We start from the raw sequence: 25,465 nt of genomic DNA on the forward strand, positions 1-25,465 counted from the left end.
TACTTGAATCTTATGTACTCTACCAATTTGAATGAATGAATATCTTTTATTTTAGTAAAAAAAAAATCATGGCCCACATACCAACTTTGTTTTTCCATCACACCCGGTTTTTAAGCAAGTTAGGCGGGACAGACCAACTTAGAACACCAAACCTAAAATCTCATTTCAACCTACAAAAAAATGATGGATTAAACAGGTCGGTCCAATTATTTTGCCACCCTTAATTTTGTATTAAAAAATTAATGAATTTTATCACAAATAAATAAATAAATAATGAATTTTTACTTGACTTAAATATAAAAATAATGATGTATGCAAATAAAAAGATCGAAAAAAAAAAGATGGAGAGAAAATATATATACTATACGTGAAGAAGAAATTTGAGACTGTCATATTCTTTATATCTATTGTCTTGTCACTCTTACAAATCACAATGAACCTTCCTACTGATTCAGAACAACCACCACCACCAGATTCCGCCACCGTCAACGGCACATCAACATCAGACCAAAATCCCGAACCACCATCGGAACTCCAACTCCCAATATCTTGGCCACAAGACGGAAAGTTAACCATAGAATGGATCCAAAATCTAACACTCTGTTTCGATTGGTCTTCCAAAAACCTACCTCCTTCCGAATTCCCTTCTGTTCTTCCCGTTCATGTCTTCGATTCTCTCATTCTCATCGCTTCCAAGATGCTTCACAAGGAACCTAATTGCGTTCCTATACAACCTTTTCGTCCTGAACCTGATTCTGATTCTGAATCTTCTTCCTCCGCTGCATCTGTTGTTGTTGTTGGTGATGTTCATGGACAATTGCATGATCTCCTTTTTCTTCTTCGTGATGCTGGTTATCCTTCAAAAGATCGAATCTTTGTTTTTAATGGTGATTATGTTGATCGTGGAGCTTGGGGACTTGAAACTTTCTTGCTCTTGTTGGCTTGGAAGGTAAAAAAAATCAATTTTTTTTGTGATTCAATGTGGAGAGTTAAGTTAGATGGATATCATGCACTATGATACATTTGTTTTGCCTATTGTTGAAATTTCAAATAGTAATGATAATTTGTCTAATTAGTTTGATTAAGCTAGGGTTTATCTAATTATATATATTATGTGCTATAATAGTTCAAGTGATTGATTGTGGAGAGTTAAGATAGATGGATATTATCATGCATTATGATACATTTGTTTTACCTGCTGTTGGAATTTGAAAATTAAAATAGGGTCCGTTTGGATTAACTTATTTTTAAGCTTAGGTAAAAAAAAAAAGTTTTTTATGTATTATTATAAGCTTGTCAAGGTAATTTATGAAAAAACAGCTTATGAAGACACAATTTTCGTTAGTGAGAAATTATGAATTAACATAAATACTTATTTATGTGCACGAGCTAAAAAATAAGACAAGCCAAACGGGCCCTTAGCAGTACTAATTAAAGTTTAATGATAATCTGTCTAATTAGTTTGATTAAGCTAAGGTTTATTTTAGTCTGTTCTAGGAAGGTTTGGAAATGAATTCTCTGTTGTGACTGTCTTAAAACCTTTCAGCTGTCTGATTTGGTTTATGTTTGGTAGTGTAGTTTAAACAGATTTAAATGTAAACCGTTTGATTTTACTTCATGGCTGAGATCGTTTGTTGAGTGCAACTGCATGATTCCGCTATTGCAGAGAATCCGGGTCAAAATATATCATTTTTTTTTTTTACGTTTATTGTTTTTGAATATTTGCATAGGAAATATTTAAAGCAATAGAAGTATGATTTTTACTATTTCCTGCACAAATTTTTGGGATGCTGTTTGCTCAATTTGTTTTAGTGGAGTGAAATGGATTTTTGTAAAGGCTCTATTGCTTGGATTGGATTGTTTACAATTGGAGAGGATGGAATGCATTTTGGTGGAATCAATTCTGTTTCAATCCAATTCAATATCTCCATTCCCTTTTATTTGGACAGGCTGGATAAAACGGTTCTTTATCTCCATTCCATCATTAAAATATCTAAACAATAGAATGATAGTTTTATTATGAACCGTTACTCTTAAGTCCACTCTATTGAACTCTCTGTGATGCGTTTATTTTATGTTATTTACTTTACTATCATTATTTTTCATCAGGTATTCATGCCAGAAAACATATATTTATTAAGAGGGAATCATGAATCGAAATATTGCACTTCTGTTTATGGTTTTGAAAAAGAAGTTATGGTAAAGTATAGTGACAAAGGCAAACACGTATACCGGAAATGTTTAGGATGCTTTGAAGGTCTACCTTTGGCTTCTATTATAGCAGGGTGTGTATACACAGCTCACGGAGGACTTTTCCGTAGTGTAACTGTGACGCCTTCAAAGAGATTAAAAGGAAAGAAGAATCGTAAGATTAATGTTACTACCGACAGCAAAAATATATCGCTTGGTTCCTTGGAAGAGTTGTCCAAGGCTCGACGTTCAGTGCTTGATCCTCCTTGGGAAGGACAAAATTTGATTCCTGGTGATGTTTTGTGGTCTGATCCTTCAAAAACGCCTGGCCTTTCTCCAAACAAAGAGAGAGGCATTGGCTTGGTTTGGGGTCCTGATGTTACTGAAGCATTTTTAAAGAAGTACCAATTTAAGGTAATAAACAAGTTATTTTTAATTTCATAGCGACACGTCTTAATTTTCTCAGTTTACAATATTCAATTCATTAAATTGGTTTTCTCAGAAATTAGTTTTGGGGATTTTCATCATATCATGTTTAGGAAAGAAAAAGGATTATTTGTTAGACATTGATGTTATGAGAGCGTGTATCCTCTTTCACCAGCTTCAGATTCTCGCTTGATTTAACATGGTTATTTAAGTGAAGCGAAGAAAACTTTTGAAACATTTGTTATACGGTATAAAATCATATTCTCGAGAATGGTATTTGTGGGAAAATATACATTCCTAGTTTTAAATCATAATGTCTCGTGGCCATGTGTGATATTCTTTATTTTCTTGTTTGTTTATCTTGTTAACTATTATTACTGATATATGGATTGTCACTTATTTGTTATTTCAGTTGATCATCAGGTCACATGAAGGTCCTGATGCTAGGGAGAAAAGGGATGGTTTTGAGGGAATGGATGAAGGTTACACTATTGATCATATTGTGGAATCCGGAAAGCTGGTCACCGTGTTTAGTGCTCCAGATTACCCACAATTTCAGGTAATTCTCTTGGCCAGACATGATTAACACTCCAATGTTTTACTATGTGGTAGGATATTGAATAGATGAATATATATTTGTATGATTATGTAATATATATACAATTAGGATAAGTATCTTGACTAGGATACAATTATTGACATAAAGCTTTGGCACAATGATAATATTTCAGTGTGACAGTTGTCGGTTGTCACATTTTCTGCTTGTGGGACAAAGCTGCATTCACCAGTCCCCACATTGGTGGGAACCTTATGCTTTTTTCATATTTTGATTCCGATCCTGTTATTTTTAGGTTAACATGAACCTTTTAGCTATCTGGAAAATATATACAGGCGTTTAATATAGGAAATAAGGTGATAGTGTTTTGAAAATATACATGTAATAAAACAGTAATTATCTCAGGTTAAACTTTTTTACTAATCATTTTGGATGACGAAAAAAGTATTAAAACTTTAAATTTTTTTTTTCTGTCAATAAATTGTGTATATGAACGGCTTCATCCTGTATAGTATATACACAAAATGAACTTGATGAAAACTATATTTCTGATGATGATTTTGATGGGTAGAGTTCACAAAAAGGACTTTGTTTTCCTCTGATTTTTTTAAACACTCTCTGCCTTGTATTTGCTTTGTCCAATCCGGAAGTTTTAATTCCCAGAGAACCTTACTAGTTGTGACCTTATCTTTGCTGAGATGAATGTAAATTATCTTGTGTTTTGGTTTAGATAGCACTATTTTAAGTGAGCCTTGTAGCAAAATACTGAAAAGTTTGCAGCTTGATAAAGTAATTCAGACATTTCTTGGGTATAATGACATTCGATAAGAATAAGGGCTCTGTTCTTTTGAGTTGGAAATTGCTGATCAAATATAAGTTTGATGGAAGCAAAGGAAAATTGTTCATTTGATTAAAAATTGAGCTTAGAGTGTATTAAGAAGCATGATTTGAAAGTTTGTGGTGCCCAAACTTCAATGCTTCCAAGAGATTGAGATATCGACTTTTGTTTGACAACATTACATAACCTTGTTTTGCTTGTGTAGATAACTATAAGAGATTGAGATATTTATTGAAATGATTGAACCAACCCTTTCATTATATTCTTGAATTTTTTTGTTTTTTGCATAACTTTATGTAAGTTACTTACCAAACCTTAAAATTGCAAAAAAATTACAATCTATCTTATATACAACAATCTACATTTCAAATAGTAAATTTTGAAAACCTCTAAAGTGAGCGTTTAACTTTAGAGGGTAAAGTAAGCAATTTCAATTTTTCAACAATTTTTTCTATTGATATTCCAACGCATATATGATTTGTAATGCATGTGTGGATAACGTCAACCCTATTTATTGACGATTGAGTTCAGACAGGTGTGTAAATAGGCATTGCTTCAAATGTTGATAATAATTATTTTTCCTAAGAACTGTTTTTCCACTGCAGGCAACAGAGGAGAGGTATAACAACAAAGGTGCATATGTTGTCCTTGAGCCCCCGAATTTCGACAATCCTATATTTCATGGATTTTTGGCTGTTACTCCAAGGCCAAAGGTAAAAAAATATTTCACTAATCTTAGTGTTAAGGAAATTATATTCACTGGAATCTCTAATGAAATTTCTAAACATTAAAGGTACTAGGGAAACTTTTATTAGTACACAAAGACATCTTCAACAATTTGTAACAATAGAATAATTTGTGTAAAGATGTTAATTGTGTCGTTGTTCTGAGGTGCAGGCGAATCCTTACTATGATTTTGAAGACGTGTTAGACTCCGACGAAGAATTGGACTTGGCCTCCATGGTAACTACCTGAGAGATTTTTGTTAGAAGTAGATATTTTGAAGTTGTGAGATTTGTAAAATTTGTATGGTCATTTTTTGAAAAAATAGCTTTGATCATTAAATTATAGTTATTTATCGTTAATCCGGTTTATTAAGCTTGTGATATCAATTCACTCAAATTAAACCGAACCCCCAAAGTAGTAGTTTCTGAATAGTTTCTTCATTTCATTCCAACCTTTCATTTATGACATTCAGATCAAAACTGATTTAAAACAATTGTACAGTTGGAATTTGAGAAACTTGTATTGCTAGCTTCTGTGGCAACTTAGAGTTTGAGTTCTTGAATACTTATCTGAGAGCAACTTACTAGCCTTTTTAACAAGGTGTTCCATTCTCAAGCTGATTTTTTCGTTAGCCTTTGTTTCGATGTTTACTGATTTCCATGTGTAAGGAGGGTTTCATGAACCCAACTTGGAGTCCCATATTATAAGTCATGAATCTAGTGTGAGGACTTATATAGGATTGGACAACCCTCTTCTTTCAATCATGGTTTTCTGTGAAGTTAGGTTCAATCCGTATCAATGGAGGTGTATTTTTGGATGACATACCGATTTTGTTTTTTCTGGAAAAGTTCCTCCCTTCTTATTTTCATCATGTCATGTGTATGTTTTTTGGGATTTAAATTACTAGGTAATTGTCAAGTTGAAAATTGCTCTTTAGGCTTCCTTAATTGCTCTTGGGCCCTCCAAAGTTTCGAAACCAGCCTTGATGGGATCCTATCTCCCGAAACAGCCTAATGTGGGATTCCTTTTATTTTTTATTTTTATTTTTTTGCATTTCGGAAGACAATTTTCCGTACATACTATTTTGACATATTTCGAAAGATATGTTATGAAATTTGTTGCCGAATATAGGAAACTACAAACAACAAAAAAAAACTCTAATGCACTGATCTTCATACTTAATCTCCTGATACACCATTCTTCCTGAGCAGCTATAGCTTGATTCCAATTTCCTTTGTAAATTTGCTAAAGATATGAATGAATTTCTAAAATAGAATGGTTTTTTTAAGAAAATAAAAAATATTTTAATTATATTTCTAAAAAGATTTTTTAGTACGTGAAGTATTAAATTTGCAACTAAAATCCCCTCTCTTTGTTTTTGTGGACACTTTTAGATTTAGGCTATCTTGTGCAACTACCTTCTCTCCCTCTATCATTTCTTCTCTTCTCATTTCTCTAATTTTCTCATTTCTATAATTGCATATATTTTTTTCCTTGAGATTTATTTTGTCTTCAATGCGATTCAGCTAGAAGTACCTCCCCATACCATTGTTCCCCACATTTTTGTTCATTTTCTTTACGTTTTAAGTGAATTTAGATTTTATAAGCTTTTCTTTTTGTTATTTACCAATGTAAACTTTTTTTTTTTTTATAATCCAAAGTATAATCCACATGTAACTTCATAGACTAATTTCTCAAGATGACTAATATTTATTCAATGAGTTGAACTCTATCGACAAATATTTTTCCCTATATAGTCCTTATTGTCAATCGAACATCAATTTTTATAAGTTAAAATCTTTCTCTATTTCTCAAAATAAATGAAAATAGAGATAGATAAAAAAATAGATAATAGATTCCACCACCAGTGCATTCCACCATCATTAAAAAAAAATCATTAAATTTCTTTGTATCCATCTAACACGTTTTTTACATATATATCATGATACCAAGCAACCATTCAACATCAACCGTTCTCTTATACTCTTGACATAACCTTCAATGATTTGAGTATATATATTAGGCCTTACTCTTCATACATGTATATTTACTATGTTTTTTCTTTCGTAAGAACAAAAGGCTGCATTCAAAATTTATGGGCACAATCTTTGAGATTTAAAAAAAATGATTTTTTTTGAAAAAAATTATTTTTAAGAAAATCACTTTTTTTTAGAGATTTTGAAAAAAATCAAAAACTATTTGTCGTTTGTTTACAATCATTAAAATCTATTTTTTTAAGATAGTGAGGGATGATGAATGATAAAAAAATGGATCTTGATAAAAACTATTGAAAATAGATTCTCATTTTGATGAAAAAAATAATTTTTTTACTAAAATGTTTTTGAAAAAATCTAAAACAAACACAAGTAAGATAAAAAAATAATTTTTGTTTTGGAAAAAATAGATTTTTTTGGAAAAATTTGAAACAAACAGCCCCTATATCACTATAAATTTAAATTGATTGATTGGTGGATGTATGGCCTAGGTTGTTGTTGGCACATGCACACTGTGAGACTAGTTACCATGACACAAGATTGAGCAAAAGAAAGGCAGATACTATTTTGGTGCCAAGAAGTAAAGTAAGCACAATTATTACAAACGTAAAAAGTGAAAACATAGCCATGCATTAACAGCCTTGTCGCCTCGTCTTGTTGTCCATCCTTCAATTACTGATTTTTGACTTGCAAAAAAGCGACAAGACAATGATAATATAACGACATCGATGAAGTCTACGGAAGAGCGCTTAAATAAAAATGGATCACAGTGTCCTCGGGATATTTGTTAAACATACTAAAAATAAAAATGAAAGATAAAATTGATACACTTTTAAGGTATTGAATGCACAAATCTGAATACAGAATTCAAATTACTTCGTGGAAATGGTTGGATGCTAAGAATATCAATGTCCCATGTTTATTTTATGAATGGTGTATAAATCTCTTTGATTGTATTACTCGTTAGTTTTTTGTAGGTATGTAATAAGCCTTGAAATTTACCTTGTCCGATGGTTTTGGGGTGAGTTCTATCTATATTTTTCCTACTGATGTGAGTTTAGTACCTCTTGTACTTATTATGTTGGGAGACTGCTGCAAATATTCGAAAAAGAAAATGATGAAGACGGACATGATGATGATGCACGTAAATTCCAAAGCGTGTGTGGACACACTAAGTTTTATGTTTGATTCACCCCTAGTTTATGTAAACCGGATGCAAATGGGTTCATTGGCGAATCCGCTTCTGGATACTTTGGAAACCTTGACATGGATTGCACATACCTGTACATATCAAGCATATCGATCAATGATATTTTACGGAATAAAGTTCCCTCAAATACTCTCGTGCACTAGAGAAATGAAGTAATGATTTATGAATATTTTTGGCATAATCATGACTCATGAAACTCATGATTTTCTGATGTGTGTTTTCTGCCTTCTAAGTGTCTCTGTTTATAGAGAAACTTGTGTCAAATGATGAAGAGACACAACCTTTGAAAGACTTTCAAAAATGTAAATTTGAATTTCAAATTAACCATTGTAACCTTTCAAATATATTTTGGAAAATCTCCAACAATAATCGTATATATTTTTTTTTTTCAACGGAAGATGATGATTTTTTTTTTTTTGACTAAGGAAGAGGATGATTTTTTTTTTCAAACGGCAAGTTAACACTAATTCCTAAGATGTTCCAAAAAAAAACAGTCTTCCCAAGATTTATTTGAAAAAAAATCTTAGTAATTTTTTTGGGACGTAAACTAAGTATTCCCTGCGCGCAATTGCAGTGACTAATCTCTTAAATCACGTGAAATTCAAATGAGCAGCAAATTCTTTTTAAGAGTTATAATAATGCTCCATACCTAAATCATTGATCAGACTCAGGATTATGGTTAAGTTGTAAGTCATTTCATTTAAACGTTAACATTTATCCATTACTAAAATCAATGGTATTTCTAACTTTTTGGACTTTAATCAATAATAATATTAATTACATACAATTTATAATTATTTTCTCCGCAGTTTTATGTTTTAAAATCATTGAATAATTAACTCTATCAATGTTACCAATCATATATCTCAATATAATAAGTCGCAAGATAATATACAAACAAGTGATTAAAAAATTTAGAGAGTTAAAAAAAATGGAAATGCTTAATGTTACGGAAGATTCAAAACAACAAACACACGAAATGATCTTGTCCCGTATTTTTTTTTTTGGTTTTCACCACCAGTTTAATCTGGTACGGAAGTCAGTTCTGGTATTAAGTGGTTCTTGTCACAGTATTTTATTAAGGCACGGCCATGATTTTATCATTCACCCAACTTATATTTTTCAGTTTATTCTTCTTGTGAATTTTCTTTTGTAATATTTAGCAGTTCCCTAAAAAAAAGGAAGTTCAAAACAAAAATAAATAAATCAGATTATATAGGTATTTTATATATGAAGTCTAAATGGTTCAGTTGAACACTCTCAAGTCTCAATTGTGTGGCTCTCCGCCACCTATATTTATAGATTTTAGGGAATATTTGCTTACATTTTTGCTTTGTCTTTCTTCTTGTCTCTTTGATTCATCTGTTGGGTAGTTTGGTTCTTCTCTTTCTATTGGTTTGATTTATATTTGTTCAATTGGTTCGGTTTTGGCTAGTTTGGACTGAATTAATTATTGGATTAGTATGCTTTGGTTCTTCCTTCTTATGGTTCCGCGTTTCGGTTACTGCTGCTTCTTTGATTGTTCCTCCCTATTGGTTATGTTAATTATCGGTTGATTTGGTTTAATTTTTTAGGTTAATTTTGTAACAAGCATTAAGTTTTTCTACCAAAAAAAAGCTTTAAGTTTAATAAACTTTAGTTTGAAGAGTAGTATTGGGATAAGATATTTTGAATTTCTATTTTTTTTTTTGAAAATATATTTTGAATTTCTATTATTAAGTATGTTTTTCGTTTGACAAACTCCAGATGTTTTCTGTTATTACATCGTGAGTTTGAAGATAACATAATAAATATTATCTTGTTAAAAAAAACATAATAAATATTATTGAGCTTAAGCTGATTAGCCCTTTAAGTTTAGTACTAGTCTAGTCCATTAAGGGCCCGTTTGTTTGGGATTTAAAAAAAAAATGTTTTTTTTTGAAAAAAATTATTTTCAAGAAAATCATTTTTTTTAGAGATTTTGAAAAAAATCTAAAGCTATTTTTCGTTTGTTTACAATCATTAAAATATATTTTTTTAAGATGGTGAATGATAAAAAAAATGGATTTTGATAAAAGCTATTGAAAATAGATTCTCATTTTGATAAAAAAAAAATATGAAACAAACACAAGTAAGATAAAAAAATAATTTTTTTTGAGAAAAAATAATCTTTTTTAAGAAAAAATAAATTTTTTTGTTGAAAAATCCGAAACAAGCAGGCCATAAATGTTGCTGCGATATATTTACTTATAATTTTTAGTATATTATGAAACCCTAGTAATAATCCCCTAGTCTCTTTTTTCTCAAAAAAAATAAAATAAAAATCCCCTAGTCTCTTTAGCTATCTCTATTGTTAGCTGTCTTTGGCAAACAAGACAAATGTATTCGATTGAGACAAATTGACAAAGAAGAGAAAGGAGAGTTTTGTACGTTGTCATTCAACTTCATCCTCAACCTTCCACATCATGTCCTTATCTACCTCGCATGTCACCACCACCAAATCTGTGTATTTTCTCAGACAATATTGGTCTAATTGTATCTTTGGTTTACTTTATTTGTTTTTTTTTTACACAAGTTAATTTATTTGTTGTTTGTTTTTATACTCCTATGATATCTCATCTTAATAAGACCATTTTCAACCAACCATTTTGTATTAGGAATTCTAAGGGATCCCATGTTTATAAATTCTTCCCACCAAACCAACTTTAACGTACGCTGAAAGTGAGTACTGATACCTTGTTGACTGCAATCATAAAAATAAGATATTCACACTAATGCAGTCCGTAATTATTACTTGTACGAGTTCATTATCATACTAAATGCACTATTCACATAATCTATATATACTTGTCTTAGAATTAAGTTTTAGGCCTAATTCATTCTTAAAAAACCAACGGATTGTCCTCACTTTAAAAACAAATATTCAGGTTATCTCGCAATCGATGTGAGATTTCTTAACAACTTTTACGGTAACTACTTTACATTCAATTTCAATCAATAGAAACTCACATTAATTCATCCATAAAGTCTTTATCTCTTGTTAACCTCTAGGGGTTGGTTAGATGGTGTAAATATGAGACTTCAAAGTGTTATATGTTAAGAGTCTCACATCGGTTGAGAGATGGTCTGACTAAGTGTTTATAAACTAGAGGTAAATCCTCACCTTACAAGTCGGTTTTGTAAGGTTGAGTTAGGCTCAATACTCATTTCTAAGATGATATCAAAGTATCTCCACGATCCGCTGGACCAACTGTTATCAGGTTTCCGCTAACGGGCTACCCACCGTTAATATCCACGCACCAAGCCCAATAGTGCTGGGCATGAGGGGGTGTGTTAAGAGTCCCACATCAGTTGAGATATAGCCTGACTAAGTGTTGATAATAAACTAATGATAATCCACACCTTACAAACCGGTTTTATAAGGTTGAGTTAGACCCAATACTCATTTCTAAGATTATAAATACATAAAAGAAACATAAGATACCTAAGTGTTTGACAACAAGGTGGACGGTTGTATGGGAATGAATGTGCGTTACGTGCCTCCACCAAACTCTATAAGTACATACATACCTTCTGGTCAAACACAAATTTTGAGCATGGAAAATTTGTTTTCCTAACACACGCTAAAATGGAACTGCCAACTAAGGAGTATTCAAAAGTTTGCCACTAATTACTTTTTAATTAAAGAATTCTATTTATAGAAATTTATATATTGCTCATGCTTATGGGAAAATATAAAGTAAAAGCATGTTCAACACACAAAAATAAAAAAATAGATAAAGTAAAAGCATGTATTATAAAAAAAATAAAAAGCAAACCCTTCTGAGGTGAAGGCTAATTCATTATAGTAACCTAAATTCTTGTTTTTTTTTGGTACATAGTAACATAAATTCTTTAATTAATGGACTAAGACAAATTCAAATAGAGAAACCAAGTCATTGAGCTCAAGTGGTTAATGAGCTTCACCAAAAAGGACGGATTTCAGGAGAACCCGAATTCGATTTCTGGATGTGGAACAATTTCTTCGCCAGACTTTACTTACTTCGCGGCCGAATTTTGGACTACTACAATCTAGAGTCACTTTTTCCTAAGAACCAGAGTTATAAACCAAAAAGAACAAATAGACAAGGGGCAAAAAAAAAAAAAAAACCACTTTTTCTAAGATTATTTTATCTAAGCCAAGTATGCAAACGCATCACATAAGGAATTTAATTAGTGATCACAACTACTATAATGGTACCACTAATTCATTTTCCTATATCATACACACAAAAGAGATAAAGTGAACATGTAATTAGGTAAATGCTACATATAAAAACCTCAGTCCTTAGATGATTGTCCTCCAAACTAAATTCTTATACACGGAGACACCTATTTCGACCAATCACAAATAATTCTTTGTATATTGACTATAATTTTCATGATTGAATGGCTATGATTACTAATCAATTATTTACTATTTATTTTTTGAAAAGGCTATAGTTAATAATGAATTATTAATGTCAGCTTTTACACCACTAGATCTTGACTCCTTAATTAATTTATTATTAATTCTTAGAAAAATATTGAAAAGAAATTTTAAATGAGAGATTTATAAATTTTCTATAAAAACTGAAGGAGAGGAAATTAATAATTTTAACAATTCAATCATGTCCTTTAAGCAGAGAGGGTGTGAGAACACGAACCAATTGTAATTTTGTGACATCGGTGTTTTCTAATTTACGCATTATAATTTAGGGGTAGTTATCCATCAACAAATAAAAACGAGCATGAAATAAAAGTTGGTTACAAATTAATTGTAAGTATGACATGTAAATTTATTTATGTGACTTGTTCTTATTAGGCAAATACTCCTAAATAAGGGGTGGAGTAGGTGTCACCGTATTTCTTTTAACAAAATTATCTAATTAAATTTCAACCAATTTGTTGAAATATTTATAGTGTCACACCTATCCCTACAAATATTTTGTTAATATATATATCCTATATTGAAATGACAATTCACATCAAAATTATGTGATATCTGCACAACATCGATACATATAATTACATGTAAATATTTTATTTTTTCAAATTATTATCGATATTATTGCGTCTATTATTTGTGTCGTTAGTCATATAAGCCACTAAATTTAGTTTAGGGGTGAGACATTTTGATAGTATGCTAGAAGTTTTGTATATAATCCTCAACTCCATTGTAGAAAAAAATAATCGCTAATAAATTAGAAGTATTCTTCGCACACAACTACAAAGACTAATCCCCTCAAAATCAAATCCAGAACCAAATGATTAAGGAGTGTCCAAGTATTTATCACTACATTAGTGTTTTTTTGACAGAGTAATTCTTTTTAACAAACTTACCTAATTAAATTTCACCCAATTTGTTGAAATATTTATTGTGCCACACCAAACCTTACAATTTCTTTTTTATCATATACTCGAATGAGACTTCACGTCAAAAGCGTATTCAGTGTTTAATATTGCGTCTTGTGTTTCACATGTGTCACACGTTTTAGTGTCTGATATCTACACAATATCGACAGTTCGACACATATAATTATATATATATATATATATATATATATATATATATATATATATATATATCTTATTTTCTCAAATTATTATTGATATCAACGTGATGTGTCGGTATCACCGCTTCATATCATTAAAAGTTAACATTAATATTGTATTCTCTAAAGAATAACTATTTCCTTATCTTCAATATTAAATAATTTGTATAAATTTTCTTGTTTTGTTCTCACCATTCCTACGTCGAACCTCTCCATTAACATACACATACACCATAGCCAATTCCTTCTCTTCATCAACATTCTTGTTAATATTTCTCAAAGGAATCTCAGAAATAATTTATACACGTGGAATCTACGCATCTTCACGGTACGTAATCATTCTTGATGCGTGTTAGTAATTTCTTTATGCATCATCAACATGGCTTCAACTATACATTTAATCATCAAACGCGAATTTTCAATTTCTATAAGCTCTTTTTAACTTTTTAATCTCTTTTTCCGGTTAGCTTTTCACTTTACTCACGTCATTCAAAATTTTAAATGTCCTTTTTCAATTAAGAATTACAATTGCATTTTGGTTTTTTAAGTTCAACTTTTTCAGCCTTGTAAGCTATTGTTAAGTTAATAATAATCATAAATTAATATATAATTAGTAGTATTAATTTTGTTTAATTATTTTCTCTGCTAGCTTATGTCGGCTGATAAATTACTTTCTCTGTTAATTTAATTTGTTTAAACGTCATAATATTAGTTCCAATTTTGTGTTTTATTTATTTGATTGTATTATGATTGATGTATGAATTAAGTGAAATGTGTGTTTGAATTCTCCGCATCAATGTTTTCATGCAGCAGAAAAAAACAAAATTGAAAAAAAAGATTGAAATAAAATGGAGAGAGATAGAGAGAGAGGGAGACTACAAAGGGTTGTAGAGTAGAGGAACTGCTACGACCGAAGATATTTGAAGTTTTTCTATCTGGTAAACGAGTTTGAGTTTTCTTTGTACTCTGTGAGATTTTATAACAAAAAAGTTGTTTATCGATAAAAAAAATGAAGTTGGTTGGATTAATCTAACGGTTGAAAATAATGTATTTTAACCGTCAGATTAATTCAATTGTCATTTAAATATTTATCATGTGTAATCTATGGTGAAGTTGGTTTTTGGTGGAAAAGTCATAAAAACTGTTCAGCTCTTGTTAGAGTAGTAATTGAGACGATATTGTTCTGTATCTCTTTAGAATCTCTCTGGAGTTGTTAGTTTTTTTTTTTTTTTCTTTCTTTCTAAGTTAACATTGTAATTCAGATTTTGTTACTGATTTATGATTATATAAATGTGTTTGCTTTCAACTGATTCTATTTTATTTGCTTGTAGGATTATTAGCATTTGAAGATTTGTGATAATGGGGTTTGTGCAGCTCTTGTATGTAGCTTCTTTGCCAGTAATAAAAGTATTATTGATTACAGCACTTGGTTTGTTTCTTGCAATTGATCAAATAGATGTATTGGGAGCAGATGCAAGGAACAAAGTGAATAATGTAATCTAATGCAACATACCTTCAAAACTTAATCTTTTTTCATTTCCCCCGAAATCTATCTATCTATCTGTCTGTCTATCTGTCTATCTGCTGATATCGGTGGTCTTTCTTTGACAGCTTGTATTTTATGTGTTTAATCCGTCGATGGTTGGTAGCAATTTGGCAGAAACATTAACATCTGAGAATGTTCTTAGTTTGTGAGTATTTTGATTTATTTATGATTTTGTGAATTGATGATTGGTTTCTTAGTTTTAATTCATAGCTTTTGATTCATTTAGGTGGTTCATGCCAGTTAATATTCTTGCCACATTCATATTAGGCTCAGCTTTAGCATGGATTGTGATAAAGATCACAAGGCCTCCAAAGCACTTGGAAGGTTTAATATTAGGTTGCTGTTCTGCAGGTATACTCATCCTCTGCACAAACATATGAAATTATATCGCACTTTTCTATCGGCAAAACTGTCGGTATATTAGTTGTAATGTAGTATTTTCTCTTTCATTAGAGTTTGAACACTGTTCTGAGAATACTCGTTAGTAAAACTCTTATCTCATTTCATCAGAATTTGAACTCTGGTCATTTAGTCTTGCATTTTGTGTCTATTACTTTCATTTAAGGTTCAATTAAAATTTTTGCACAATTCTAATCTTGATGCATGTTTTGGTTGAGCTAATAATTTGAGATTAATATGAACAGGAAATTTAGGAAATTTGCCTATAATCATTATTCCAGCTATATGTAAAGAGAAAGGAAGTCCTTTTGGTGACCCTAAAACCTGCCATAAATATGGGATGGCTTATGTTTCACTTTCTATGGCGGTATGTTTATAACTTTTGATGTTGCAATTGCTCTGATATAATGTCTATGTAGTATCGACACTTCAGAATGAAAGTGTGTCTGACACATCAATGTTAGTGTCATTCTTAGTGTCTATGTCACTACTTTATAGTAGTATAGTGTACATTTTTCCAAGAAAATAATACATTTATTGGGCTCTAATTACATCTATTTTCAATTTATTTGGAGATATTTAGATTGGTGCAGTTCTGCTATGGACATATGTTTACAACATTATGAGGATTTCATCAAGTAGAGCCATGATGACTTCAGGGGTGATATCAGAATCACAACAAAACAATATTGCAGTTGTAAAAGATACCCCAAATGATGCTTACACCTTACTACTTCCAAATACAGAATATGAGGAAAAGGTAAAAAAGATTCATACAAATTTTTTTGTCTCGTAGTTTAATAACTAGACTCACACAAAACGGAAAAAACAGAAAATCTGGTGTCGAACTCTGATCTCTTCAATAATATTCCTAATAGCTACCAAATGAGCTACCTTTAAGTGAAAACTATCTTTATATTTATTTTATGAATTTAAATTATGTGTAAACAAATTTTACATCAAATCATATAATATTTTTATTTTATTTGTCTTATGACAAGAAATTAATGTAGTGGACAATAATGTTTAGTGTTTTATTTTTTTTCAGGTTTGGTTCTCAGATAAAATTAAGCGCAGTTTGTGGAAGATTTCAAGAAACCTCAATTTCAAAACCATTTTTGCACCATCAACCATTGGAGCAGTATGATACTCACCTTATTGGAAATAAATTACTATCTTGTTTCCCCTGTTTTTCCTTCTCTTGCATTTAGTATTATTGGTTACACAAACTTTTAGTACATGCATTCATAAGGAGGGATAAACCGAAATTCACTAACATTATAGAAAGTAAAATGACGGAATTTTTAACCCCATATTCATCAAGCGGCTAAAAGGACAAAATCTTGACATTACAGAAGTAATTAGAAGAAAAAAAAATACATGAAGATAATCGGAAATTGCAAAAATTACAGGAGTAAATACTATTTTTTATTATTTTTTATTATCTCCCTATTTATTTGTAGCCTGTAGGAACAATGTTAGATGAAGACCATAGTAGCCATAACTAATAACTACTCTCTCATGTGACTATCTTATTTCACAGATTATTGGGTTTTGCATTGGTGTAATAAATCCAATACGTAAGTTAATGGTTGGGAATGATGCTCCATTACATGTGGTTGAAGACTCTGCATCCATGTTGGGGTAAGTATATATATATGCATCCTAATTCCTAAAACTCCGCACTAAGGATGTTATTACGGTATTACCCTTTGTGGATTTATTTATTAATTATATCAAAATAATCATATGTGCTAAAACTAAAGGAATATTTTATGTCTGTTTGTGCAAGTTCCAAAAAATTTAGCCCAGAATTTCCACATGCAATTGTGGATCTTGTTGTTTGATGAACTCAAACTTTCTATGCAATACAATAGTTTTTAAACAAGGGTCATGTGCCCTCAGATTACTTGCTAAGATATTAAAAAATAAAATTTAAAATAAAACTAATGTTGTAAAGATAACTTTTATATTTTCAAAGTATTATACATAAGTTTTAATGTGAAATTTCCTTTTTAATATACTTAATAAATGTCCTTAGGTCCTAATATCTAGACGCTCTTAACTTATAAAAAAAAAAAAACAGTGTCCTTAGGACACTCGTTGTTAACATTTTTCTTTAAGCAGTTTAACGAAAAAATCTCAATTTCATTTTTTTTTTGTTTCATTAATATCAGGGAAGCAGCCATACCTACTGTCACCCTCATATTGGGTGCAAATCTTCTAAAAGGTAAACATTTTTAATGCTAATTGTACAATTTCTAAAATACACTTAATTATTTTCTTTGATAATTTGTTTAAAAAAATAGAGTATGTGTGAATGGACCAGGTTTGAAGGGTACAAGTACTCCAGTGTGGTCAATTGTGGGGATCATAGCTGTAAGATACATTTTCCTGCCAATATTAGGTGTTATAGTGGTCCAAGGAGCAATCAAATTAGGTTTGGTGCAAGCAGATCCTTTATATCAGTTTGTCCTTCTACTTCAGTATGCACTTCCACCAGCTATGAATATAGGTAACCTAATTTTACTTGTCATTCAACTTCAAAATCACTCAAAACTTTGACGACAACCGACTTTGCTATGTTTAAGTAAACTTCATCGCTGTGAAGCACAGACATCGGACACGGACACTGACACATTGACACCGATAATAATTTGAGAAAATGACACAATTCAATGCAATTATAAGTGTCGGTGTCGTGTCGGTGTCCGCGCTTCATAGCTTCATCGTTCTAAGCGCGTCTTTACGACTAAGACAATATTATACATCTTCCTTGCCGAACCATCACTCATTAGGTCACCGTCTAATATTGAGTAATACCATGAGTTTATACTTACGGGAAATGGTACCAATTGTTGTTAGAGTTTCGAACGATGTTCGTACATCGATCCTTCGTAGAGCATATGAGACACATAGTTACCCTAAAAGCCACCTGCATATATGCAATTTGTTTGTTATGATAAACCTAATCTTACTGTTCTCTGCAGGAACTATGGCTCAGTTGTTTGGATCTGGTGAAAGTGAATGTTCTGTTATAATGCTATGGTCATATGCCATGGCTTCAATTGCAGTTACACTTTGGTCGACCTTATTTATGTGGCTAGTTATTTGATTTTGTACTCATAGACATGGTTATTATTATTTGATTGTTATTGATTAATATTAAAGTTTAATTTTATACATGGTCAGTAGATTTTTTTGACAAAAAAGTCAGTAAATGTGTGAGAGTAATTTCCTTTACATATATGAATTGAAGTTTATTTTTACTACACATGACACTTCTATAATTAACCTAAAACTAAAATTTGTTCAACTTATAGATAGACATATAAATAGACATAGATATATAAATTCTTATTCTTAATCTAAAGAAGTTGTATCACCATTGCAAACATAGCCTAACCTAAGAGGAGATAGGTGTAATTTTCCTGTGAAAATAGAGGTTGATGGTCGAAGTTGTGGCCTTGTCAAACAACTTTCAACTGAAGGTCCGGATATCCAACTCGAGCTTTGTTTCGTTCAAAGAGATCTTGAAGTGCTTCAACAAACTGACTATGTACTTTAGCAACCTGAACAATGCGAATGTCATAAAAGAGATCGAAACAAAATTAGTTATCAGTGGATCAAATTTGTGAATTCTAAAAAGCATATGATAGTAGTGTATATACATATATATACCTCCTCAGGTGTCGGTTTCGGATTTTTCTCAAGCTCAATTGGTCTACCCACCACCACATACATGGGATGTTTGAATGGTATTGGAGACCTGAAGACGAGAAGAGATAATCTGCGTTAAACTTTAGTTCTATGGATAAAGTTCTATGGATATGGAACACTAACTTGCGTGCCAATCAACTAATTAGTATCCTCAAATTAAGAATTTCAAACAACTAACTACAAGTTTGTAGTGTAAGGTATGCATTTTGCAAAATATCAAATGGGGGATACCGGACCCTCTGCAGCGACTGCACAGATACAGCCACCGGAGAGGATTTGATTTCATCAAATGCGTCCATGGAAAATAATCTTTGCTAAACCAAACTACATCGGTCTTCCATATTATGAAGGAATTATTTTTTTTTGTGTTAAATATGTACTCTAAAGCATTTTAAATCTGAGTGGTTGGACATTATGAAAATGGATTATTCTATTGTTAGACGGAAAAACCTGATTAGTGAAAATAGAAGTAAAGGATATCGGATCACAGGCAGGATGTAAATTGACAAATAAAAGGAATCGTGTACCCGAAAAGTCCCCAAAAATATATCGGGGTGAACTTGATAGCCCTCGCGACATTCAGAATCAGCTTCCCACCTGGTTTCCACCACTTATAGACATCTGACTATATAGTGATATTGCATCAGAAGATGAATGTTAATTTAAATGAACAAAGATAGTGGAAAAAGTTATAGTAACATTGACAGATGAACAAAAGAGACCTAGGTAATAAATCGATACCTGTCCAAAGCAGAAAACTGGAACCAGTGGTTTCCCCTTCTCCATTGCTATACGGACAAATCCTCTTCTTGTCTTGAGAAAGGCAATCTAGAACAATAACACATTATGTGCAGCATTTTTAACATTTTGTGACTTTAACAATAACACATTATTTGGTAATTTGAAATCAGTTAGGTTTCGGTTTACCAAAGTTATCAAATTGAAATGACTTCAAATCCATTGCCACAATCAAAATGTGACATTTATGAAATGGAATATTTTTTTTAGGCATGCATGAGGTATATGAAATGGAATATTATTTTTAAGACATTTATAGACTACAGTTGTTGTAGACAAACAGCATGCAGATACGAGTTTTGCTCCTTGCTTGTACTTGCTTCTGCTGATCACATCCGATTGTCCCATGTCTCGTGACTCATACCTTAAGCCTCATGTAACTGCATGTCAATTATTCTAACCGGTACCCAACACTGCCAGACAATATGTGACATGGAAGGAGCCTGGAAGAAGGGGAATAGATACCCAAGCAATGACTACAATGTGAATAAGGCGCAAAAATAGTGATTAATTAATGACATGGAACGGGGTGAGAGAAACCATCGGGGAAGCAATTCCGAGTGAGGATAATAGGAGGAAATAATGTATGTGCAATGGATCTAAAATTAATGTAAGAGAGAATTGTGGTATGCAGTGAAATGAAGGAACTATTTTATCGAATATCAACTATTTAAGTACAATACTCAACTTCTAGTAGAGAGTCTAAAAGGAAGTACAATAGAAAATGAGAGATATACTCATATACCGAGTAAAAAGAGAGAGTCGTGGGTATCAAGAGGAAGAAGTAGAGGTAACTCTGTGTGTGTGTGAGAGAGAGAAAGAGAGAGAGAGAAAGAGAGAGAGAGTTCAGAAAATTTCACTGATTCCATGATAGAAGTGGCCTATATATATATCCCCTGCTCACTCACTACATACTTATAAAAACATATTCTGCTAAAACTAATTCTACCCACATGCCGGCTTGGCCTTTATATCTTTTCTGTCCATTAGTCTCATTACAGAATCCTGGAGCAAGGCTATTAGATTTCAGAGAATCTAAACATTGAATTCTGAGAGAATGAGAAGTTACAACCTATGAAGTACTGACATAGACATGATGGACGACATGATATGAACACAAACAAGTAGACACCGATGGTAATTTAAGAAAATGAAAGTGATCAAATGAAACTATGTGTGTCAGTGTTGTGTTGGTGCTATATAGTTTACAAAACTGGACTTGTATACTAGTTAGTGAGATCATAACTGACTAAGGTAATTCCTGAACAAACCGAGGCAGTTGCAACTGCCTTGACAGCTAAGTAAAGCTAAGCAATAGAAAAGATACAATACAATCGGGAAACCGAAAATAAGGAGAGATTTTGGGAAGGGAGGAAGATGTCCCATCAAAGTCTACAACCATCTTCATTTCTGTTCTTGTTTCGCTTCTGTAATTGAACTCAGATGCTTGCGACACAAAGGAAAATGCTTAAACAAATATATAACTAAACTTGGCATCAGTCATAACAAATAGCTAAAGAACCACAAACATTTTCAGTTATCAATGAAAGAACTAAAGGATGAAATACCTCACTACCGTGCTCCATGAAAAATGTTTCTTGAACTCCACCTGGTACTAAGATGCAACTGTAGCCTGCATCCAGCAAGGAGGTAAAGTTTTTCCTTGTTGCTGGTGTCAGACCCAACCATGTCCATATATGTCTCAGAAATGGTGTGTAAAATATCTAATTTGTCAAATGTGAAGAAAAATATTTAGAATTATATCCTTAATAAGTTTTATTAAGAAGCCTCAAGTAAGAGCCTTACAGCACTGCTCGCAAGAACTTTTATTTTCGGAAGAGGCATAAAACCTGTGCTGTCGGCTAGTGCTACAACTCCAATTGGCAAAACTGAATGTGGTTCATAACCAAAAACTGCATTAAGAGCATACTGTTGTTAATATCAATGAGCTTCTAACAAGAAAAGAGAATACAAAATAAACAGGAATCGTTAACTGGTTAAACCAAACAATAAGCTTGCTTAAAATTTGTCAGAAGTTACTGTCCCATGATTTATGTTTATCTCTCTTCTTATACACTCAAGCTGTTTGTATCATATTAAATAACACAACTCATCATTTTAAATTTCCTACCACATTTAATTGAAGGCTGTTAAAGAAATCAAAGCTTAAAACAGTTCTTAAGTGTCAACTTTATCACACGATTTACACCTATATAATACTAAGATACCCTTAACCAATTTTCAGCAAAATTATCCTTTTTCCCAACTGTCACCAAACACCAGTTATTTTAAGGATTCGGATTCCTTATAGTCACAAAAAATCACACATTTGATGCAATAGTGCGATCTGGATCCTTCGGATCAAGATTAGATAGTTCATATTCTGACTTTGGTAAATCATTCAAAATTATAATGTAGGATTGTGCGCCATCCGATGTGGACTGCGTCCAAATCCTTACGTTGTCGTCCAAAATGCCCTCCCCCTCGTATCAGAAGATCCAAACCCTTATGAATCAAGGGGAATGATGACCTCAAGTTTCAAATAGCCCCATGCCCCCAAGTTTTAAAACAGTTTTTCTTTGTACTATATGCAAATGAACAATAGATAGAAGCATTTGAATAACCAAAACAGCCCCTAAAAATTGAATTAACATTATTATTAATTGGTTAGAAACAAGAAAGTACAAACCATAAGCACGATTTGGATGGAAAGCCTTTATATCCTCTACATGAAGCGTGACAGGAAAGTAACTACAAGCATGCTTACATATATACCTGAAACATAGCCATAAAAAAAGTACTCAAGTTTTGCCATTATAAAAGAAAGAACCAAGAAAAAAACACAAGAAAGAAGAAAAAACAAACAAAGTACCTGGCTAATTTGCGACCGTATAAGCTCTTTTCATCAATAGGAATCACCATTAACACAAAAAGCAAACCAAAAACCCTGATATAAAAACCAAAAGTCACAAAAACACAATTAACATATGACACCAATATATGCATCTTTGACTTGATGGCTATGAAGCACGTACATAGACATGAGAACCAGACACGGCACCTAAAATAATCTAAGAAAATAACATAATTCATTATAATCATATGTGTCGGTGTCGGTATCGGACACTAATGCATATCTCACACCGGAACACGCTTAATCCGAAAAGTGTCTGTATTTTATAGATTGATGGTGAATTTAGTGAAATCCGAGTTCGTGATTTTGTTTGAAACTCCAAAGTGTAACTTTCGACAAAATCAAGCAACACACACGTGATTCCACAAAAACTCACTTTCAACTCTGGTTCTGTTTGAATGAAAAATTTATTTAAGCATTCATAGTATAAGCACTTATATATGTGATTATGTATAAACTACTTTTTATTTTGTAGATAGACAAAATGACAAATCATTAGAAACTCTCGTACACAAAGCGGAGGGATGGAAGTTCGAACATTAGTCATAACATCAGACCTAACAATTTTGGCTTTTTTCTCATTTGAGCTAGGATTTGTGGATATGTATAAACTACTTTTATAACAAAAATAAAATTGTTTTCATATAAACTATAAACATTTTTCATAAGCTATACCAAAAAACTTATAGAATCAAGAAGAAAACAAATTATGAATTCCAATAGTAACCGATCCAAGCAAGTCCTGAATAACTACATGTATGAAAGAAGAAGAAAAACTCACAAAAGTGCTTTGGAGAAAGGAAGGAAGAAAAGTGCAAAGAAAATAACTGCTCCATTGAAATGAATAGCTCCAAGCCATAATGAGAGATAAAGAAAAGTGTTGAAACTATTGGATGAAGAATCAGCGAATTTATTACTTCCAACGAACACTTTCTCCTCCGGTTCGCCGGAACTTCGTCGGAAATCCTCCGGTGACGTTTCCATCTTCCCGCGTTACTACGTGAAGAAGGAACCGAGGAGAGTTTAGTAAATAGAGGGAAATGTTTTAGGGGTAAAAAAGTAAAGTGGAAATGTCTCGGAGTTTCCAAGTTTGGAAGAGCTTAAAATAGAATGTGATTGGTGATCCGTCTGAGCTATAAGTGTTTGTAATAAATGAGGAATAAAATTGTCATTATTATACTATCAACCAATTTCGTCAAAAGTATGGACCAACCAATACCATTTTTAAGTTTGTATACTCCACCCATATTTAGACTTAAACTAAATGAATTTATCCATCAACCCCATATTGAACGTTAGATATACTTATAGCTATCAAAATGGGTCGGGCTATTGGACCGATCCATTAGCCCTGTATATTTACACGGGTCGTGTTTCAGAAATAGCAGGTCGGGCTTTATCGGACCAGACTTTTTCATGGTCCGTCACGGGCCGGCCCACGGACTTTTGATTTTGAAACAAAAAATATTTTTGGCCTCTTAAGTTTGTTATTATTAGGATAATTATCTTTTAAATTTAAAAGGTCATAAATTTAAGATAAGTTGGTTATTATCTTTTTAACATTTGTTTTTCTATTGTAAGCCTATTTAACTGCAAACATATTTAGAATCAATTCAAGTTATAGTTTATCATAAAAATTTGACTAAACCCAAACGAATCCTCCATTGTTTTATGTATTTTGAATTGTTAGGTTAAAAGTTTAGTTTGTGATGTAAGCTTGAAATTTATTACAGTAGCTTTGAGGGTGCACTTTGTAAATTTATTATCTCTTGATTTTTGCGTGAATATTTTGTAGTATTTATTATCTCGTGAAATCGTGACAACCATTTTTTTTATGCATACTAATTTGTGTGTCATTCATAAATTTTAAAAAATTGTAACAAAAAAAAAATAAAAAAAATAAACGGACCGGCCCATCGGGCATGTAGGCTTTTGCTTATCGGACCGGACATGGCGGGCCGGACCATAAAGTTTACAGGCCAGACCCTTTAAATATTCGGGCCCCCGGGCCAGACCAGGTCGGCCCCTTTGACAGCTCTAGATATACTTTTTTTTTCCCATTATCAGTATCCGGTGGACCACCTAATCTGATTCGGATGTCAGTTATGGCATCAAGTGGTTTCAGCCTCCCTTCTGATTGCAGTTGTGGGGATCGAACTGTGACACTCCCTACCAAGTCGAACGTATATACTGCTTCGCAACAAAATATAAAAATAAATACCCCCTCCGTCCCAAATTATAAGGGAAAAACAAAAACCATACTTATTAAGAAAAATTAAAAAATGATAATTTGAAATATGTTTTTGTGGGTTTTCCTTGGAATAAGTTGTATGAGAAGATGTAAAAACAATTTTTATTGGTTTTGTTTATTGATAAAATGGGAGAAAGAGAAAATTAAATGCAATTTGCATTTAATTTTATGAGATTAAGGAAAAAAATATTCTTGAAAATGATTTTTCCCTTATAATTTGGGACAAAAAAAAAAGAGATTTTTCCCATATAATTTGGGACGAAGGGAGTATTTTATTAAGTTCATTACATAATTAATGTATTTGATATATATTATAGACTAGATACATTAATATTACGATAAATC

At 31.9% G+C, this 25,465-nt stretch overlaps 3 protein-coding genes across 7 annotated transcripts; 2 read left to right on the forward strand and 1 right to left on the reverse strand.

The window, feature by feature from the left end:
• The first annotated feature begins 334 nt into the window (after window positions 1-334).
• Window positions 335-5,142, forward strand: LOC123881444 (serine/threonine-protein phosphatase 7). The gene is made up of 5 exons (XM_045930138.1): window positions 335-949; window positions 2,110-2,604; window positions 3,029-3,175; window positions 4,616-4,723; window positions 4,908-5,142. The coding sequence occupies exons 1-5, from the start codon at window positions 434-436 to the stop codon at window positions 4,983-4,985; spliced, it is 1,344 nt and encodes a 447-aa protein (XP_045786094.1). The 5' UTR covers window positions 335-433; the 3' UTR covers window positions 4,986-5,142.
• Window positions 5,143-13,617: 8,475 nt separating this feature from the next.
• LOC123881445 (protein PIN-LIKES 3-like) lies at window positions 13,618-18,620 on the forward strand. 5 transcript variants are annotated; one of them, XM_045930142.1, is made up of 12 exons: window positions 13,618-13,820; window positions 14,303-14,430; window positions 14,824-14,986; window positions 15,104-15,183; window positions 15,265-15,389; window positions 15,683-15,804; window positions 16,021-16,197; window positions 16,486-16,578; window positions 16,981-17,081; window positions 17,615-17,667; window positions 17,767-17,952; window positions 18,428-18,620. In XM_045930142.1, exons 3-12 carry the CDS (start codon window positions 14,852-14,854, stop codon window positions 18,550-18,552), a joined length of 1,197 nt encoding a protein of 398 aa, XP_045786098.1. In that variant the 5' UTR covers window positions 13,618-13,820; window positions 14,303-14,430; window positions 14,824-14,851; the 3' UTR covers window positions 18,553-18,620. The 5 variants fall into 5 exon arrangements, with proteins under 5 accessions (XP_045786098.1, XP_045786099.1, XP_045786095.1 ...); XM_045930143.1 differs by having other exon boundaries at window positions 14,306-14,430; XM_045930139.1 differs by lacking the exon at window positions 14,303-14,430 and having other exon boundaries at window positions 13,634-13,820.
• Window positions 18,621-18,662: 42 nt separating this feature from the next.
• Window positions 18,663-24,072, reverse strand: LOC123881446 (diacylglycerol O-acyltransferase 2D-like). Its single transcript, XM_045930145.1, has 9 exons — window positions 23,651-24,072; window positions 22,828-22,902; window positions 22,645-22,730; window positions 21,762-21,868; window positions 21,524-21,679; window positions 19,899-19,985; window positions 19,685-19,782; window positions 19,119-19,206; window positions 18,663-19,009 (listed from the first exon to the last, which is right to left on the reverse strand). The coding sequence occupies exons 1-9, from the start codon at window positions 23,851-23,853 to the stop codon at window positions 18,908-18,910; spliced, it is 1,002 nt and encodes a 333-aa protein (XP_045786101.1). The 5' UTR covers window positions 23,854-24,072; the 3' UTR covers window positions 18,663-18,907.
• Between the last annotated feature and the right edge of the window lie 1,393 nt (window positions 24,073-25,465).

Source organism: Trifolium pratense, linkage group LG4, assembly GCF_020283565.1.
Source record: "Trifolium pratense cultivar HEN17-A07 linkage group LG4, ARS_RC_1.1, whole genome shotgun sequence".
Taxonomy (NCBI): Eukaryota; Viridiplantae; Streptophyta; class Magnoliopsida; order Fabales; family Fabaceae; genus Trifolium; species Trifolium pratense.